Here is a 19,112-nt window from a genome sequence, read left to right on the forward strand (position 1 = left end):
AGCCAAGTAAATGAAATGAAACTGTATTTAGTAAAAATAACTTTTTGTATCAAATTAATTGAAGAAGAGGCTATTAGAGATTTATCACCTATCTTGGAATGTTTTTGTTAACATTTGTTAATTCGTAAATTTCCTAATCGCCTGACATGTTTTGAAACTTCACAACAATACCTCAAACGTTCTCTTGCTACTCGTTCACCACAATCATCTTTTCCTGGGTCATCAGAATTATCTTCCTGTGCTTCGGGCTCAGTGTTAGGCCTTGGAAACACAACTCCACGCAAAATATCTTCAGAAATAGCAGAGTTGTTTGGTTTAACAATTTTCTTTTTCATTGCCGTTTGATGTCCCTCAACACATACATAGGTGTCAAGTGGCAATGGTGGAACATGCGTGATCAGTGAAATTTTTGATGCTTTGTCGACATTTATCTCTTTGTTAACATCATCATTTAACTACAAAATCAACAAAATAGTACTGTGACTAATTTGAAAAAAATCTGTTTAAACATTTATCACTAACACTAAATGTGCCCTTCAAATTTTTCTTTAGTTGATAATTTTAAGATAGCTTTCAAAATCTACTTTCGTTTCATAGATAAATTATATTTCTTTTGTTATAATCTATTACTTTGAGTACACTAATGTTTTGCTACATTGTTGCACTAATCAAAGTTCCAATATTTTTATTTATGTATAATTACTTAAATAAAAGAGGTTTATATTATACCAGATCTTTAGACAAAAGAAGCTAAGTAACATACTAAGGATAATATTGCCCTAAATCCTAAAGAACATGTACAGATACAAGTTTAGCCTGAATATATCCATTGAAATTTCTTTTCTGTAAACATAAAAGCCTTTCTGTCACAAGACCCCTGACATTTATCAGCTTTCCATATGTAAACATGGCCATTTTTACAAAAGATTTAAAATAAAACAAATTTACAATAAATTAAACAAAAAAATAATCATACTCTATGAGTATCCAAGTTCATTTGGAGAGAAAGATCAGCTTTACGAGCATCTGTATCATCTCCTGTTACATGGTCCAAATCAAGATGTCTACCTATAAAATAGATAAAAATAGATAAAAATACCGGTATTATTATAGACACTATCTGTTAAAACAAGTAACAGAAATTTTTCAAAAATTTCAGATATTTAACTCCATTTTTAGTTTACCTTCGCTGTTCTTTTTTGTTATTATTCCACTCCCTGAGTTATTATCAAAATGTATGTATATACCAAAATTAATAAGGTGGCCAATCAATTTCATTTTTCCTTGAATTTTTTAAAACATAATTTCCCTGACTTGTAAAATTGTTTATAAAAGCAATTTTTAAAGAAATGTACAATTTTGGCTTAGGTTGAAAGCTCAGTTTCCCTGACTTTTCCAGGGTTCCTAGGGTTTCCAAAATGCTGAACACAATGATGTTGTAATTTTTATGAAGATAATAAATTATGGTTAAGTTAAGATTTTTCTATATTGATAATTAAGAAATACTAGTATAGCAAATCAGCTTTACAATAAATATTAACCTGTGAATGAAAAATAATAAAAAGAAGATTTGCATTACTGCTCCACTATCAAGTAGTTTTTGAATGCGTACAATATAATTTATTAAGATTTTGTTTGTTGGACATCATCATAATTCTACAAAGTATCTTACCAGCTGAAAACCTTTTGCTCTGAGACAACACGCCTTCGTTTTGTCCAATCTCACTTTCATCCTAAAAAAATGAGTTGTGATGACACTACATTTTTATTTTACTCCAAAATGTGTTCCTCTTTGTAGCTGTTTTATTACCAAGCTTAAGTAGTATATCTTGCTGAACATTCTGTTATTTTTACATTTGAAATTAAGTCACATTTTAACAAAGTGTTTACAAACTTTCAAGCTGGTTTGTCGCTTATAAATTACTTTCTTTTATGGGTAAAATAATAAGCTGTTTATTTTATATATTTCCTGATCAGTTATCCATAGCCTAATGTAAAAGGTTCAGACCATTTATGTCAAGAGTGTGGCGCCCCTGTTTTCTTGGGGAGTAACACAAATTGTCAAGGCAAAAGTTTCGCTTTTATCACAAGATAGACACCACTTGTTTTTTTGCATTGGTTGGGAGATTAAAAGAAATAAAACATGATAAGGCATTACCAAAGGTGTGATTGAGGATAACTGCTTAAACCATTTAGGAGCTAGATCGTCATCATCGTCAAGTTCTGTAAGCTTTCTTTCTATGCTAGAGTCATCTGAATAGTCATTAGAAGTTGCATGAAGACGAGCCGTCATGGATGCTGTTTCAGTCTCTAAAATAGCTACCTAAAAAGTAACAATGCAAAATAATTTTTAACAACAGAAAGGTCACAGATTATTTTTGAAAAAAAATTTTTTCTTGTTCAACTTGTACTGTTGCAATCCCTCACAGTTTCTATGATAAAATGTTTGATCAATTTTCAAACGTTTCTCCTAGCTTGTGGTAAAAATGCTTATTTCGAGACAATCAATATATAAGCATCTTTCTAACCTCTAATACTTACAGTACTTTTCTATGTGTTGAGGAAAAAAACTCTCTTTGAATGGTAAAACTCCAAAATTAGTGCACCTGTCATTGTTTTCTTACAAGCCATATTTAACATTCTGTTTTGAAAAAATAACAAAAAGTAAACTAACACCTTCGTTGGTTGATACAACATGTATTCATCTTTAAACACATTCTGCTCATTTTGATAAACATGCTCAATCCAACCATTATCAATCAGCGCTTGTCCAGTAGACTGAGCCTGTGTCCTGCATATAAATTAGGTGCTTTAGCATGATTTTAAAAACACAAGGAGTGTCTTGTAGTTATTATTATTTTTAAAATCATAAAATTGATTTGTAACATTTCAACATATTTATAAATTCAGCATAAATTACTTGACATATCTCAAATGTTAGCAATTGGGAATTGACAAGGAAATTTGGCAATGGCCTCGTAAATTGGCACAAATGTCAGCAAAAATAAATGTTGGCATTTAAAGGCATCCTGGAATAAAATTTAAAATACATCTAAAATATATCCTAACATGCTGTAGAAAAAGAAATTTTTTTGACAAATGTATAAATTAAGAGAAACATTTCAGCACTTTTTTTCTACATTTCTCATCATCGTGTTTCTTGGCCACTATCACTATGCTCTGGGGTGGAGCTTAAATGATAATGTGTTTACACACCACCTTGATGTACAAAATCTTCATGTTCTGGAGGGGGGAAGAGGGGGAGGGGGGAATTTTTTTAATTTGCAAAAGTGTTATACAATTTCATGTATATACTCTACTGGATTCCCCAAACTCTTATTCCAAGGAAGTAAATTGTCAACTTAAGAATTATTTAAAGCCCAAAATAGCCTAATGTGTAATGTCAATGTACACAATAAATATTCTTAATGAAATTGGTCTCAATTTTTAATATTCCTTGAAACGATTTACTACTTTTTTATACTACAACTTGTTATTCTTGTATTTTGATACCAAAGACATACTTTTGAATAATGACTGTCACATTTTTGAAATGAACAACGTAATCTTAAAGCTGGTTCTAGGTACGGATTGCTATTTTCTCTTTTTGAAAGTGTCACCAATAAGATGAACTAGTACTCAAATTACTTTGCTCACTCTTGTTTCCAAGGTCTCCTATGATATAACACGACACATGGACATTGCCGACAAGTTTTTTGGAATAGAAATAGTTGGTAAATACATGGCGAGCAAACATAAGAAAATAGCCACAATTATTTACACACCAACTGAGTAACACAAAAAAGTCTTATGTAGAAAGTCTGTATGCGGAACATTTTGACATTTTTTAAGTTTCATGCCAAAATAATTTTGTAGTTAAAGTACTAAAGATTCTTTAGTATTTGGTATTTTGTGTTGATAGTTGCATAAGTTCATAACATATTTTTATCATGGGACAATGTTTAGAAATGACATTTATAACCTTATACTTATTGTCCTACTTCATAATAGTGTAGGAAATTTTTTTGCTGCAGCAGTACCGTCGTAGTGATGATTTTTTAATTCCTATGGCTGAATATTTTGATTGTCAGTAGCCTGCAAATTCTGCAGGCTATTGGAAATATGGAGCTGAGCTATATCTTTAATATTTTATCAAAAATTGAAAACGTTGGTAACAGGTTTTTTAAGTTTAGTTTAAGAATATTTCATCCACAAAAATATTAAAAAAACTTATAACACTTTTATCTTTCTTACAATGTTTGATACCTTAAATTTATAAATAAAACTACTTGTTAGCCTGCTCCCGTAACTTTTAGCCCGACCTGATATATTTTGTGTAGAAAATAATGAGATCATCATGGCGGATTTAGGTGTTAGTGTTTAATATGTTTATTATGTTAAAAAAGACATAAAAAATAACACTTCCATGAGTGTGGAAAAATCTAAGAGCATTCTCCCCTGGCTACTTGTAGCTTCCCCCTTTGGCTCCCATATGGAGGGTTGGGTATTTTAATATGGATTAAAATCAAAATTATATAAAATTATCACTGTATGAGGCAAATAACAATGATTGACAGATTCGTTACAGAATTGTTAAAAATTGGTTGCTTCTTTTTCTAGAGCAATAAAACATAGCAGGTTGGTTTAAGGACCTAGCAAAATAACATGTCAAAAGTTTTGATACAACACTATAGTGAAACAACAGGTTATTTACTAAATCTAACCTGCAGCTTGCTCTGTTATTTTTCACTAACCAATCAACCAGCTCACTTCCAGCAAAGCAATTTGGATAGGTTTTAAGCTCATATCTATGGCTTGATAACTCTAGGCCATCTTTTAAATCCGTTATGTGGCTCCATAACTCCTTTAAATAATCTTGCAGCTAAAAATTTAAGTAATTTTACTGTTGTATTAACTAGAACAAAATCCTCTTAGCTTTGTTATAGATTGCTATGTAAAATTTTGCAATTTCAAGGGTTGGCATGTATAAAACTTTTTAATTGTGCAAGAATAATGTTTTTACTGTTCCTTCTATCTATATCAAAACCCTTCTGCACAATAGTCATAATATAATTTTAAACAACTTTATATTTAATTAATTTGTTGTTCCTTCTTTGCTTACGATGGCCAGTGAATGTGTTCCCAAATGAGGATATTTTTTAACAGTTAAGGTGATTTTTAAAATAAAATTAGGAGATAATGCTCAAATATGATAAATGTTGACACAACTTTGTTGGATTTAATTTGCAATTTAAGAAAGAGAAAATTAACTTTAAATTAGATTAAAAATCCTAATTCTTAAATGCATAAAAATGTATTGTAACACATCATTAGGATAATAAGTCACTAAAACATTCACCTATATAAAATAGAACATAGTTACTCAATAAGCAAAAACACAACATTTTGAGTACATTTAGAACAGCGCAACAAATCCCATAATGCTTTTGGTGCAATAAAATTAGATGTGCTCATTTTGCAATTTCTATTCCTATTGGTACAAGCAATTTATTAAATTACAAGCTATCTGAGATTTTTCCCAATAGAATTTGAATAAAGATTAACATTATAACGCATGAAAAATTAAAAAAAAAACCTGTTTTATCTGGTTAGCTTCTCTTGGTGCCACTCCAAATGCATCAAAAGGAAATCTCTGAGCTGGAGTTGGGGAACGCTCATTGCCACCGTTGTTGATACTGTTGGAACTTCCTGCACGCTAAAGTAACAAAAACAACCAATGTCTATATATTCTTGAATGTGAGTTGCATAAAATTATTGAAAATATATGATCTTATAATACACAATAAGTGTAAAATTCTTTTCATCTATGAATCGCAAAACCAAGCATAAAATCTGATCTCAGTTGGTTTCTTGCTTACTTAAGGTAAGTCAATTGACTAGCCTAAAAAAAGTCATAACAGCTAAGCAAAATGTTGTCTTTATTTCTTTTTTTTTATTAAAAACATGAGTTGTACAAGTAGATAATCTGATGTACACAAAGTTTTTTTACATATTCATACAAAGCAATGCTACTTTAAAGAGTAATAGATATTCTTTGACCAATTCTTTATGATGTTACAGGTAGTAATTTTTTTTTGCTTTTCTAGAAAAATCTCTTTCAACTGCTGTTAGGCCTCCAAAAATAAAAACTGTGGCTGGATCTGGTATAAAATTTATTTTACAAATAGAAACAAAGCATCTTTATAGCTTAAGAAAACAAGCACAGTGCATGTTCTTAAATCTGTAAGGTAATTAATCTATTTATGTTTTATTATTATACTTTCATACATACTTTGACACGATAAGCGTCTTCAAAAGGTAAACCTGATTTGACAGAACTTAATGAACCAGAACTACCACCAAAATCGTAACGATAAGTTGGATCAAAATCTTCACTTAATGCTTCAATGCTTTTTTCAAGATCATCATTTAAGTATGCTTGTACTATTTTGTTGCAGTAATTGCATACACGGATATCACCTATAAGAAAAAAAATTATGAAATTTCCACTTTAATTAGAAAAAAAAGATGTCTTCTTCACATTATTGTTAGTAAAATATACACCCAAAAAATTCATAATGGCAAATATTTTTTACAATGTGGACATCTGGATACATTTTTTACGAAATGCAAAATTAAAAGCTATTAACTAATGCAAGTTCAAATATTACCAGAAAAACCAATGATTTTTCCTGGAACTTCTTGATTGCAGCACCTGTAACAAAATATCTGTCCACAAACTCGACAATGGTGACGTCTACGAAATGTGTTAAATTTATCTCCACACTCATAGCATTCTTTGCAATGCTCATCAGGCATCCAATATTGTTTGAAATTGTGCTTGAAATCTCCTGTGCTCTGGAAGGAATATGTTCAACATTGCTTACATAAATAATTAGGTTTATTTATACATAAGTAATTATACAAATCAACAGACCTGATGCCATCGTCTGTCTATTGTCAATGCACTTAATCTTCTCAAGATGGTCTTAACATTTCGATATCTCCATTTATCTTTTCTTGGTGATTGAGTTTCAGACTGAGTTAATCGTACTTCAGCAGGTGGCTCTTTTCCTCCATACAACTTTGTTTGGCTGGATACGCTTTCAGTCAACCAAGAATAGAAGTTTTCTTTCTAAAAAAATTAATAAAGAACTATTGGAAGATGGAGGTGTGTGTTTCAAACAATTTATTTGTTTCTTCCAAAAAATGTAGAAATAAACAAAAAATTCAATAAAACAGGTTACTTTGTCACTTTTTGTTGCACCCGCTGCGTTAACATTTTCTTCTGTTGACACAGTCTTTACCGAATCATCTTCAGGCGTTTTTCTTGCTTGTTCCGGTGTTGCTGGAAGTTTGGGAGTACGGCTTGTTTTCCTACGACCAAATTCAAATAATCGAGAAAGCGAGAAACCACCAGATGACAACACAGGTGTCAGTGGTTGAAAAGATGTAAGTTTCGTTGGGTCATGTCTGTTATCCATAATGCAGTTAACATGTTCTTGTTAATTGTGCTAAAATATTTTTTGTACACAACATTACATAATTTATACTATAATACATTAATGTATACAAAACAGCTCTAAAAATAACAATAACTGTGCTCACATTTCACTTTTAACACAGTAGAACACAACATTCTTTTGAGCTTAAGGATTCTTAGACCACCTCTTTTTATTACTTATATTAATGATCTATGTAATGCTATGCTTTTTTAATAAAACCTCCCTGTTTGCAGATGAAACCAGTATTTTGCACTTAGATTTTTCCCTTTAACTTATTAATAAATTTGTAAACATTGACCTTAGGTGCCTTTCTAAGTGACTTTGTGTTAACAGAATCTCTTTGTACCTAAACTGAATGGTAAATACCTTAGCTATTCTGTTAAGTATTTAGGTATATATCTAACAATTTTCACTTGGAAACACACAGCAGAAGTAACTATCTTAAAGCTTTACAGGGCTAATGTCTGTATATCTCTTGACTTTATTACCTAGTTTCTAAACCTACTCTGAAGTCACCTTACTTATGCCTGTCAAGTGTTGGGACAAAATCTTAACCTTAGTGTCTATAAATTGCAAAAGCATTGTCTCAAAATGTGTAATTTTTCTCATTTGACTTGTTCCTTCTTCTTCCCTTTTCTTTGACTTGAAAATCCTAAAACTTCCTGACCTTGTTATGCTTCAAAACATCTTACTTGTTTTTCAAATTTTGAATTCCCTTTCTCCTCCTGAACCTTTCCTTTCACACAAATCTTTACAACACCAGGGGAAATTCTATGAGACTTCTGACCAAACTCCTTAGCAGAATAACTAAAAATTGGTTAGACTTAGTTGTTTACAACTGTCTGAATCCTCAACAGCATTCAGCTCTTGCCGTTGTGAATGCCGTCGAAACAGACCACGATGACGGGTAGTAGTTCTAGGGCCACACAAAAATATACACACTAAATTTTCCCACTTACTGATGATTGCTAGCGAATTTTTTTAAAAAAAACAAGACATTGTTAAAAACATACTGCACCAGGTCTATTAAACAAGCAAAAACCACCCATGTGATAAATCCTGCACTACAAGCATCGGTATATAATTTTATTAATTAGAAGTTATAGGAAAAAAGTTAAAAAGATAAGTAACAAAATTCCTTTGTCGTGCAGAGGTTGCTGTTTTAACATTGGGAACAAAGTTCCAGGTATGTATATAAAAAAAGATGATAAAATAATAAAATAGCCATTTATAAACTTGTTCTATTTATTCAGGTTGCTCTCCCAGTTTAAACTATTGTGACCTTGGGGGATTGATTAAACTTAGTAACTACTTGTGGAACAAAAAAACATAAATTAAATTATGGAAAGTTGTATGGTGGCTTATTATAACAACAGTTATGAAAATCATTATTTATAATATTCCGTTATTGACACGCAAAAATATTATTTTTAAGTTATTTTTCCGCCGAAAATCAAATCCTAACAAACATACTTTCCTAAAGAACGTGAACATGTATTCTCTGAATTATACTCTCTTTTTTATACTATATACTTTAAAAATATATATTAAAGAAGAAAAAAGTTTAAAAGTACTAAAAATAACAGCCAAAAAACAACAGCAAAGAAAAACAGCATTTAAAATTTCAGCGTTTTCTGTGATGATTTAAACCACAAGTGGTTATAAAATGTTTCTAATGATATAATTAGAGCGCAAGAGGCAGCTGAAGCGAAAAATATGTTATTTTATTTTTAGCTAACGGCCGTGGGAGGTAACTGAACTAAGCTCTAGAAAAAATAAATTTATTTTACAGTGAGTTTGCCTACTTTTTGTGTGTGTGATACTTCCAATTTTGTCATTGTGATTCTTATTTTGCTGTCGAACATTTTTGTTAATTCAGAGGGCTGTATTTATCAAACTATTGTTCATTGGAATGAGTTGTGTGTGTCTTCTTTATGTCAGGATCTTGCTCAAAAATAGAATAAAATCTTTATATCTACCGTAATTCTTTTTGTTGTTGTAAAAACTGGGTCAGGCAATATTACTTCAAATAAACAAGTAGTCCAAAACGATGGTACCTAACACATGTAATTTATTTTTTGTTAGTGTTGGTTCCAAGCCTCAAAGTTTTCTTCTGGCACTACAAATGTTAATCCACCTGTTAGCAGACGCGAATTTTGGTGGGTCCTAATAAAACCAAAAATGTTTTAAAAAAATAATTAGTTCACTAAAATAATAAAGCTACAGGCTTAGACAAATTGGTTTACATCTGCTAAAAGCAGGATTGCTGTTTTTTTTAAGTATTTATTTACCATTTCAGTAAATATTTATTTACTGGTTATGTACCTAAATGTTGGAAGACTAAAAGGGTCTTGTCTATTTTTAAAAGTGGCAATAAAACATTGAACAGAATATTATTTATTTTAGTGTGCGATTAGCGCATGCCTGGGGTATTGAGTGTTTTTTTGGCGTGCGAAAACCTCAAGGGAACATTCAAACATGACGTGTGTAGGTGTAGGTGCGTGCGATTGCACGTCATTCCTGACGAGGCCTGCACTATTGTTATCATAGCCAGGAATTAATTTTAGTTAATTTTTACATCAGATGTTGAGAAAACAATTTATTTCGGGGGTTTTTATCGAAATGATACAAATTGTGCAAATAATAATTATTGACATTGTAATAATAATTTGACTAATTTTAGTCAATAAATATAATTCAAAATCATATGGCTGCCATTGTGTTGTTTACGTGATTTTGTAGTATCACGCACACAAAAAATAAGAAATTCATGTGAAATTCCTACATATATATACATAGAATAGTGACTAATTTATTATACCATTAGACCATGTACACACAGTGTGGATATAGAGATTTAATTTTTGTACCATAAAGCGTGTCCATTCTCAAGAAAAGGAGCCCATCTGATATGCGTAATGGAATGATTCTGTTCCAAATGCAAAAAGTGAGTAATTTTAATCCAAAATTAAAACAGGGTTGTGTAAACAATGCAAAAAGTGAGTAATTTTAATCCAAAATTGAATAAAAGCATCGAAACAAAATAGTGACAATAAAAGGTAAACAAATACTCAAAATTTTACTTTTTAAGTCAGTTATTTTAGTTTGCCTGTACACATTTTGTTCCAGGATGATATCTGTCCACAACGTCTGAAAATGGTCTTAAACCCAGGCTGTGCCATGCCAAGCGGAAGTCATAAAATGTTTACTGAATGTGCCCCGGCACAACCAATGAAACCAATATCTAGTTGTGTCTAGCTAAGTCATGCCACAAAGCTGATCTCTAGCTGTGCTACATAGACAATAATGAACCCATTATGATGACTGTATTCTGTTATGTTTATAGACCTCGTCACACTGCACTCCTGAACTTCTGTTTATGTACTCATTTTGTTCTTTAGGTTTCAACATTGCATAATACATATATATAGTTAACGCAAATGGTTCTGATACTTATTTACTACATGCCTTAGCATGGCTCACCTTGACTGTGGATATAAATTGCTTATTTAACAACAGCTTATTTAACGTACAATCATGATGGGAATAAGTTCAGGCTCGGCTTGGCTTGACTTTTATAAAACAGTGCGAGATAAATATTTTATGACATTGGTTTGGTAGGTCACAGCTTATTTTGTCTCGGTGATAGCCTTAGTGAATATGTGTTCTTTTTCTTTGTTGTATAAAACTGCCAGGGATTCTCATGACCAGAAAATATCACATGATGCTTTTAAACCAATTACAGGTGTGTATTTTTTAGGGTTAGCTATTATGATTTCAGGAAAAATGCTGTTTACATGGACAGTTCCTCATAAACAGGGGGGGGTTTTTAAACTTGACAAATGTGTAGTTTTAGGTGAGTTTTTGCTAATTTAGCTTGAATTTAATTTATAGAGAAACTTGTACTAGTTCAAATTTAATCAAAGCTTTTTCTGTGAGAGTTTGACCATGAACATTCTGACCAAGAAAGTATATATAGTAATTTAATTAGGGTCGATTCAATAATTATGTAATGCCTGAAGGCAGGGAAGTGCAACCATTTTTGTTGCAAAACGTTTCAAAAATTTAGTGGTTGGTTGGGGTGACAGATCGCTTTTGTTTTGTAACAGAGGATTATGTATTACAGATATTTTTAGTTAGTTTATGGTATGATCTATATACATCTTCAATTTGTTTTTGCCTCATTTACATGAAATAATTAAATTATGGTCCCCTTAATGGCAACTAGATAATTAGCGTAAACATGAAGATGGAACGAAAAATTCCAGTGGATTTTGTGTCAAGGATTAACACTTGCATTTTGGTTAATGGTTGTTGATGCCATGGATATGTAAGCTCTAGGAAAAAATCTAAGAATAAAAATGTAGGGCAGATAAACACATAGATTTTTCCATGTGTTGACGTCTAGCCTACATTAATAATTGTCTGTCTGTGTGTGAGAAAAAGGTTGTATCACTGAAACACTAAATATAGCAATTGCTATATATATATATATATAGCCATTTTGTTTTGATGCACAAACTCAAACAGAATTTTAATGATGGCTACGGGTAATCAATTTGTTTCTTATGTCAATATCCCCATTTTGTTCACAATGGTTGTTGTAGCTTTGTGATAAAGTTGCAAGGAATATATTCCACTAGGCTGGCTAACGATCCTTTTGTTTACTGGCAGGGCTGATGCATTTTGGACGAAATAGTGATGATTTGATTAATTATATAATTAAATTAATTGATTAAATTAATTAAACACTCCACCAAGATTTGTGACATGGCTTACCAAAGCGCTTAACTTGGTGTTGCATACAATAAATATAGAAAAAAGCATTGGAATTTATTCCACATAAAAGAAATGTTGTATATAGCTATAGCTATATATACCTGTGTTGCTCCAACGGAATCGGTGGGTAATTTATTCTTTGTAGGAGATAATTGTTTTTACATCAATGCCATTTTTATTTCCTTATAATAGTAAAATGAAACATGGGTTCTTATTGTGTCAGGTCTAGGATAAGGTAGCTACAGATATTGAAACAATTTCTGAATTCAGAAATCAGACTTTTTTTTCTAAAACAGAAATTGATTCCAACTTTAGAAACTGTTTTTCTGTTTGGCTGGGGAATGGGTTCAAAACATCTTCAATACAGGGTTAAATTTGATTATAACCCCAATCCAGTAGTAAAAAGAACCCCTGGAGTACACCCAAGAGTTCCATACAATAGTTTTAAGTTATTGGTAGGGTTTTCTATTTGTTAAAATATTATAATAATAAAGAAATCCAAATTAGTTGCGGAATATGGATAACGGATATCGGTGTGCTTAAGTAAAGCTAGCCGTACCTAACAGCCGTACCTAAGCCGTACCTTAGCCGTACGTAACTACACTTTTCTTTTTAAGGTGAGGTAATGTATTTTAATGGAAAAAACTGAGCTAATCGTAGTGGTAAATTTGTTGTGTCACTGAATTTCTGTTTCTCAATCGCCAATGAACCCGCAAAATACGAAAAATGTTAACGAAACATCTTGCTCTTATAGAAACCAAACGGGGGAGAGCGCGGGAAGGTGATTCCCAAATCGACAAATTAAGTACGGCTGGCAATAAAAAGGTGGTTAGTACGAGCGCTGAACTTCAATGCGACTTATCAAGTAAAGTAAAATAAAGGGGATAGGTAAGGAAAAGAGATGAAAAATATGAAAATTATAAGACAACATATATGGACCATATTAAGGTACGGCTAGGTCCTATCGTATAAGAAACATCTTCAAATGCTAAAATTGTTCCATAAAAACGAAATTAGGTTAGGTACGGCTAGCTAAAATAAGGTACGGCTGGACCATATTAAAGTACGGCTAGGTCCTATCGTATAAGGAACATCTTCAAATGCTAAAATTGTTCCATAAAAACGAAGTTAGGTTAGGTACGGCTAGCTAAAATAAGGTACGGCTGGAAAATATTAAGGTATGGCTAGGTCCTATCGTATAAGAAACATCTTCAAGTGCTAAAATATGTACAATGAAAACGAAATTAAGTTAGGTACGGCCAGCTAAAATAAGGTACGGCTGGAAAATATTAAGGTACGGCTGGGTCCTATCGTTTAAGAAACATCTTCAAATGCTACAAATGTTCCATAAAAACGAAATTAGGTTAGGTATGGCTAGCTAAAATAAGGTACGGCTGGAAAATATTAAGGTACGGCTGGGTCTTATCGTATAAGAAACATCTTCAAATGCTACAAATGTTCCATAAAAACGAAATTAGGTTAGGTACGGCTACCATTAATCAAAATGAAAGTACGGCTGCACATCTATTTAAAGTAAAATAAATTGTATAGCTAAAATATAAAAAATATTACCTAAGAAACGAGATGTTGTAACAAATACAAACAGGATAATATAAGACTATATTTTAATAAATATCACTATCAGTGTCAGATTGATTGCTTACATTCTCTAACGTTTCCATTTCTACGACCAAATCTGTAATAGATCTATCTGATCTTGATGCAATATATCGAAACGCTAACAACTGTAAAAGAAAGATGTCGATAAAATCAAAGGTCGTAAATAGTGATTTCTTCTTTAAATCAGGTTTTCCCATGTCAAATGATTCGTACTTTTTAGGTTGGTTGTTTTTCCTTTTTCTGCCACATGAAGCAGTAAAGTCAATATCTTCATTCTACACAGGAAAGGAGAATAATTTAATTTACAGCCCTAAAAATAAAGGATGTCTCATTCTCTTGCCACCACCTTGGCACGCTTTTATGATTTTATTCTTTAACCGCCATTCTCTAAAAGCTATTTTTTAATCAGGGAAATAAGTGTGTTTACTGTACTACAATCGGGAATATTTGGGTTCAAAATATTCCCGAAATTCCAAAAGATTTATTCAACAGTAATCGAGACTCTAACTTAGCATCTAACATAGATAAAACATTAATTACTAGCCTTCATTTACTCACATTCAACTTAAGTCCTCTTTAAAGTTCTGCGTTCCGGTTTTCCGCGAGATAAAACATAAACACACAGCGTGGGAGAGTGCTAGTCGCGACAATATTTCTTTGCTATCGGTCTGGGTGGTAAAATGAATGAACCATTTGACAACATACCGAAAATACCAGGCGTGATTTTGCATGTTTAAACTAGTATGCCAAGAAGTGTACTTCATCTTAACATAAAATATTTTTTAGGTGTTAAAAATAGAAAATAGTAGTGTATATTTTGCTCTTGTAATAGAAAAAAAGAGTGTGTGAGGAATGAAGTGACAGTTTTTTTTGTAAGAACCACCTAGACTTGGATTCTCTTGGTTATTATTTTTCATCTTATTTGTTCATGTGTTAGCGCATTCTCATTTTAATTCTGTCAAGAAATATTTCTTTATGTTTGTTGTTGTTTTTAGAAAAATCAGTAAAATTTTGCCCTTGAGTATAGTTGTTATTTCGTTCTTATTTGTCAATAATTTTTAACCTCATTGTTCTTATAAAAAATTGTTTTTATAAAAAGTGTATATGCTGAATTAAATCGGGACACAGTTAACACAATCAAAATTAAAAATCAAAAACCTTTACTCACACATTGTTTCGCGGCTTTATTAGGTTCTTCCTTTTTCTTATCGTTTTCCATCATTAAAATAACGTGCACTCATAAACAACAACGAATATTAAAATTTTTTAAAAGTTCTTTTGTTTTATATAAAAAGTTTACATCTCTTCCATTAACTATAACATCCAACGAATAAAAACTGGCGAAAACGTTAATTCTACTCCTTATTCAGACATTCACTGTCTATACCTCAGTTAGACAGAAGATTTACCGCATCATTTTCAAAGTAGCATTTTTTTATTTTCCTGTGCAGAAAACAATGTGGAGCCAACCTAGTAGAGCATATTGCATACAATTTTTTTCTTAACCTCGCCCGCACTTTACTTTCCAGTAAACTCTACTTCTTCTACGTACTTATTGTTTTTCGTTTATATTAATTTCTTTTAGCATTTGAAGTTGTTTCTTATATAATAAAATCCAGCCTTACCTTAATATGGTCCAGCCTTACCTTATTTTAGCTAGCCGTACCTAACTTAATTTCGTTTTTATTGAACGCTTTTAGCTTTCGAAGTTGTTTCTTATATGATAGGACCCAGCCGTACCTTAATATGGTCCAGCCGTACCTTATTTTGGCTAGCCGTACCTAACATAATTTCGTTTTTATTGAAAATTTGTAGCATTTGAAGTTGTTTCTTATATGATAGGACCCAGCCGTACCTTAATATTCTCCAGCCGTACCTTATTTTAGCTAGCCGTACCTAACTTAATTTCGTTTTCATTGTACATATTTTAGCACTTGAAGATGTTTCTTATACGATAGGACCTAGCCATACCTTAATATTTTCCAGCCGTACCTTATTTTAGCTAGCCGTACCTAACCTAACTTCGTTTTTATGGAACAATTTTAGCATTTGAAGATGTTCCTTATACGATAGGACCTAGCCGTACTTTAATATGGTCCAGCCGTACCTTATTTTAGCTAGCCGTACCTAACCTAATTTCGTTTTTATGGAACATTTGTAGCATTTGAAGATGTTTCTTATACGATAAGACCCAGCCGTACCTTAATATTTTCCAGCCGTACCTTATTTTAGCTAGCCATACCTAACCTAATTTCGTTTTTATTGAACATTTGTAGCATTTGAAGTTTTTTATACGATAGGACCCAGCCGTACCTTAATATTTTCCAGCCGTACCTTATTTTAGCTAGCCGTACCTAACCTAATTTCGTTTTTATGGAACATTTGTAACATTTGAAGATGTTTCTTATACTATAGGACCCAGCCGTATCTTAATATTTTCCAGCCGTACCTTATTTTGGCTAGCCGTACCTAACATAATTTCGTTTTTATTGAAAATTTGTAGCATTTGAAGTTGTTTCTTATATGATAAGACCCAGCCGTACCTTAATATTATCTAGCCGTACCTTATTTTGGCAACCGTATTTAAATTTAGCCAGCTGTAGTCACTTTTAGCGCTAGCTCTAATATTATCCGCAGCGTAATAATGTTCAATCTTACTTTACTAATGTTTTTCATACATTCAATTTTAAAAATCTCTTTTGTGTCTGTATTAAAATCATTTTATAAAAAATTATAATACATGTAAGATATATTATTATCGGTATTTCATCATTGAGGATTCCCTGGGGGTTACTGGGGCTCGACGATGGAGTGCTCCATTTTTCAACATTTTTATCGGCATAGATATTCACCTAAAAAACGAAATAAAAGTTAGACAATTTAACTTTGATATACATTAACTACTAATTTTAAGCTTAGAAGCAAGTGGTCTTACACAGAGCTGCTAATTACGAATTTTCTTAAGTACGGCTAAGGTACGGCTAAGGTGCGGCTGTTAGGTACGGCTAGCTTTACTTAACCTATCGGTGTTCGTATTTAGAAACTACTTCATTTTATTACAAAAAAGTTTCTGAATGTGGGAAACATGGAAACTGTTTCCATATCTGTACCCTGAACTGATAACCAGGGGTAACATCTGAGTAATATTATGTGAATGGTGAAAATGGTCGTGTCTGGGACTAAGAATGCCAGATATTGATGTCCAATAAACAAAGTCGAAAAAAACTTACGCATTTGTTATTGTACTTGCATATTTCGTGCGTGGTTAGCATGACCCTCTTTTGTCCCGCGTAGTGCGACGTTTTTCTTGTCCAGACAGACAGAATACGGCTAAAGCTTGGTTTCAACTGGTTGTCTAACGTAAAAAATCGTGAAACAATTTTTTGGGGCATATACTTTTTATTTCGTAACAGCTAATCGTTCATACAAAATTTCCACTGGAGAGAAAGCTAATTACACGGTAAAGAGAACTAACGTACAAATGCATAGCATTTTTGAAAAAGAAATGTTACTGGTAAATGTTGTTTTTGTTGAAAATATGAAGAAAGTTGAAATTATATTTATTTATTTCAGTTAAAATAGTTATGACCCCATGGAAACATCCACAGGTATTTTCACCTATCGTACATCGTTTTTTCGTGTGTTTTGAAGCACAAAATCTTCGTAAACCTAAACAAAATATAGCCATACAAAAAAACGTTCTCACCTCCAGTACTTATAAGGATCATTTTCAGAAAAGTCAAATAGGAGACTACTATTTCCTGTTCTAAATTTGGTTTAGAAATGAGGTAAAAAAACGTTATTTAGATGTTTTATTTAAATTAATAAAATAAAAAACGATCCATAAAAGTTCTTTTTTAAACCTTAAAAACGCATTTTGGAAGCGTATTTATCTCACAAATTCTCGCACTGCATGCTGTGCAACTCACATTTGCATGAAAATGTCGGCATTCCTTTGATGTTTCCTTATTTCATGAAATAAACATGAACTTGATATCAAAGAATTTTTATGTCAAGTGCACGTAATTTCATGAAATAAAAAGTATCGTATTGTGAACGGGTACTAGAGCTAATTGAGGGTGAAACTGCACGAGAAGCTTGTGGATAAGTATAAAGATCATTGTGTCCACAGCGTGTTATTATGTAAGTGGGGCTGAATATGTGAGTACTTTTTTAGGAGCCTGGGCATCAGCACTAACACCCACAGTCATCGCCTGATCAGGATCTCTAGCATTTGGATCTCTATCCACAGTCATAGGTCAATCCTACCGACATCGAAATTCATCAAAACATGTGTCAAAAAAAGATAAACAAATACTCAAGTATGGTCTTTGGAAGGTGGTTAGAGAAGGGCGGCGGATCTAAATAGGTTGGTGGATGTGTATAAGATTGGGAAAAGGAGTATTAGTGTTAATCAACCGACGTTGCATTATTTGAATAGAGTGAAGAGGTATTTTGTTACGGAGGAATTGTGTTGGTCATTTAGTTTTGACTAGACTGACTATCTTTTGTTGTGGTTTTGTTTCAATTTTATTGTGCAGCTCGTTGTTTTTCGTTGCATTTGTATTGTGGTTTATTGGTTACCCAAATGCTGGCTAGTTGTGATTTGTTGGTAGCTAGTTGGTTAGCTAGTTGTAATTTTGCTGTACGGTAATTAAATAGCTGGTTGTTAAATGATTGTGTATTTGAATTTGTTTGTTGGTGCCACGTGGTTTGGTGCATTTCTGTATACTTTTGAAAAACTTTTGAAGAAAGATTTAGTTGATGCTTGCCGTGTTAATTGGCGTGAAACGTGAAAGATTAATTGCCTGTGTTAATGGTGGTGGTGCGAAGCAATATCTTGGAAAAAGTTAGACAGAGGAACAGATTGCAAACTCGTCCCCAGCGCCTTTTGTCTCTTTTTTTGTTCAGTAAAAAAAAAGAGACAAAAGGCGCTGGGGACGAGTTTGGAACAGATTGGTGTCTTGTCGTTATATGATATTGAGAGGCTTTATTCGCAATACGAATTCAGATTGAGGATTTTGGTGGTGAAATCATTGGGAAAAGAATTATTAGCCTTTATTCAGGTGTTGTTTTAAATAATGCTCTTGATTTAGGTGATAGTAAGTTGGAGGATGATTTGGGAAGTGATCTTGTTTTAGATGCAGCTTTGGGGAGAGTTACATGTGATTTGTACTATAAGTTTGGTTCCTATCTTGTACCTTTAAG

At 32.2% G+C, this 19,112-nt stretch overlaps 1 protein-coding gene across 2 annotated transcripts in view; it reads right to left on the bottom strand.

Moving 5' to 3' along the window:
* Positions 1 to 17,207, bottom strand: part of LOC130640959 (1-phosphatidylinositol 3-phosphate 5-kinase-like) — a 36,686-nt gene extending 19,479 nt beyond the window's left edge. For both annotated transcript variants that reach the window (XM_057447582.1, XM_057447581.1), the window contains exons 1-12: positions 17,135 to 17,207; positions 7,248 to 7,514; positions 6,938 to 7,135; positions 6,672 to 6,858; positions 6,293 to 6,480; positions 5,597 to 5,716; positions 4,725 to 4,882; positions 2,677 to 2,791; positions 2,159 to 2,323; positions 1,673 to 1,733; positions 977 to 1,068; positions 172 to 455 (exon numbers count right to left, since the gene is read on the bottom strand). In XM_057447582.1, coding sequence (XP_057303565.1) covers positions 172 to 455; positions 977 to 1,068; positions 1,673 to 1,733; positions 2,159 to 2,323; positions 2,677 to 2,791; positions 4,725 to 4,882; positions 5,597 to 5,716; positions 6,293 to 6,480; positions 6,672 to 6,858; positions 6,938 to 7,135; positions 7,248 to 7,484 — 1,805 coding nt within the window. In that variant the 5' untranslated portion in view covers positions 7,485 to 7,514; positions 17,135 to 17,207. The remainder of the gene's footprint in view (positions 1 to 171; positions 456 to 976; positions 1,069 to 1,672; positions 1,734 to 2,158; positions 2,324 to 2,676; positions 2,792 to 4,724; positions 4,883 to 5,596; positions 5,717 to 6,292; positions 6,481 to 6,671; positions 6,859 to 6,937; positions 7,136 to 7,247; positions 7,515 to 17,134) is intronic.
* Positions 17,208 to 19,112: the final 1,905 nt, after the last annotated feature.

The sequence above is a fragment of the Hydractinia symbiolongicarpus genome, chromosome 4 (assembly GCF_029227915.1).
Source record: "Hydractinia symbiolongicarpus strain clone_291-10 chromosome 4, HSymV2.1, whole genome shotgun sequence".
NCBI classification, from domain to species: domain Eukaryota; kingdom Metazoa; phylum Cnidaria; class Hydrozoa; order Anthoathecata; family Hydractiniidae; genus Hydractinia; species Hydractinia symbiolongicarpus.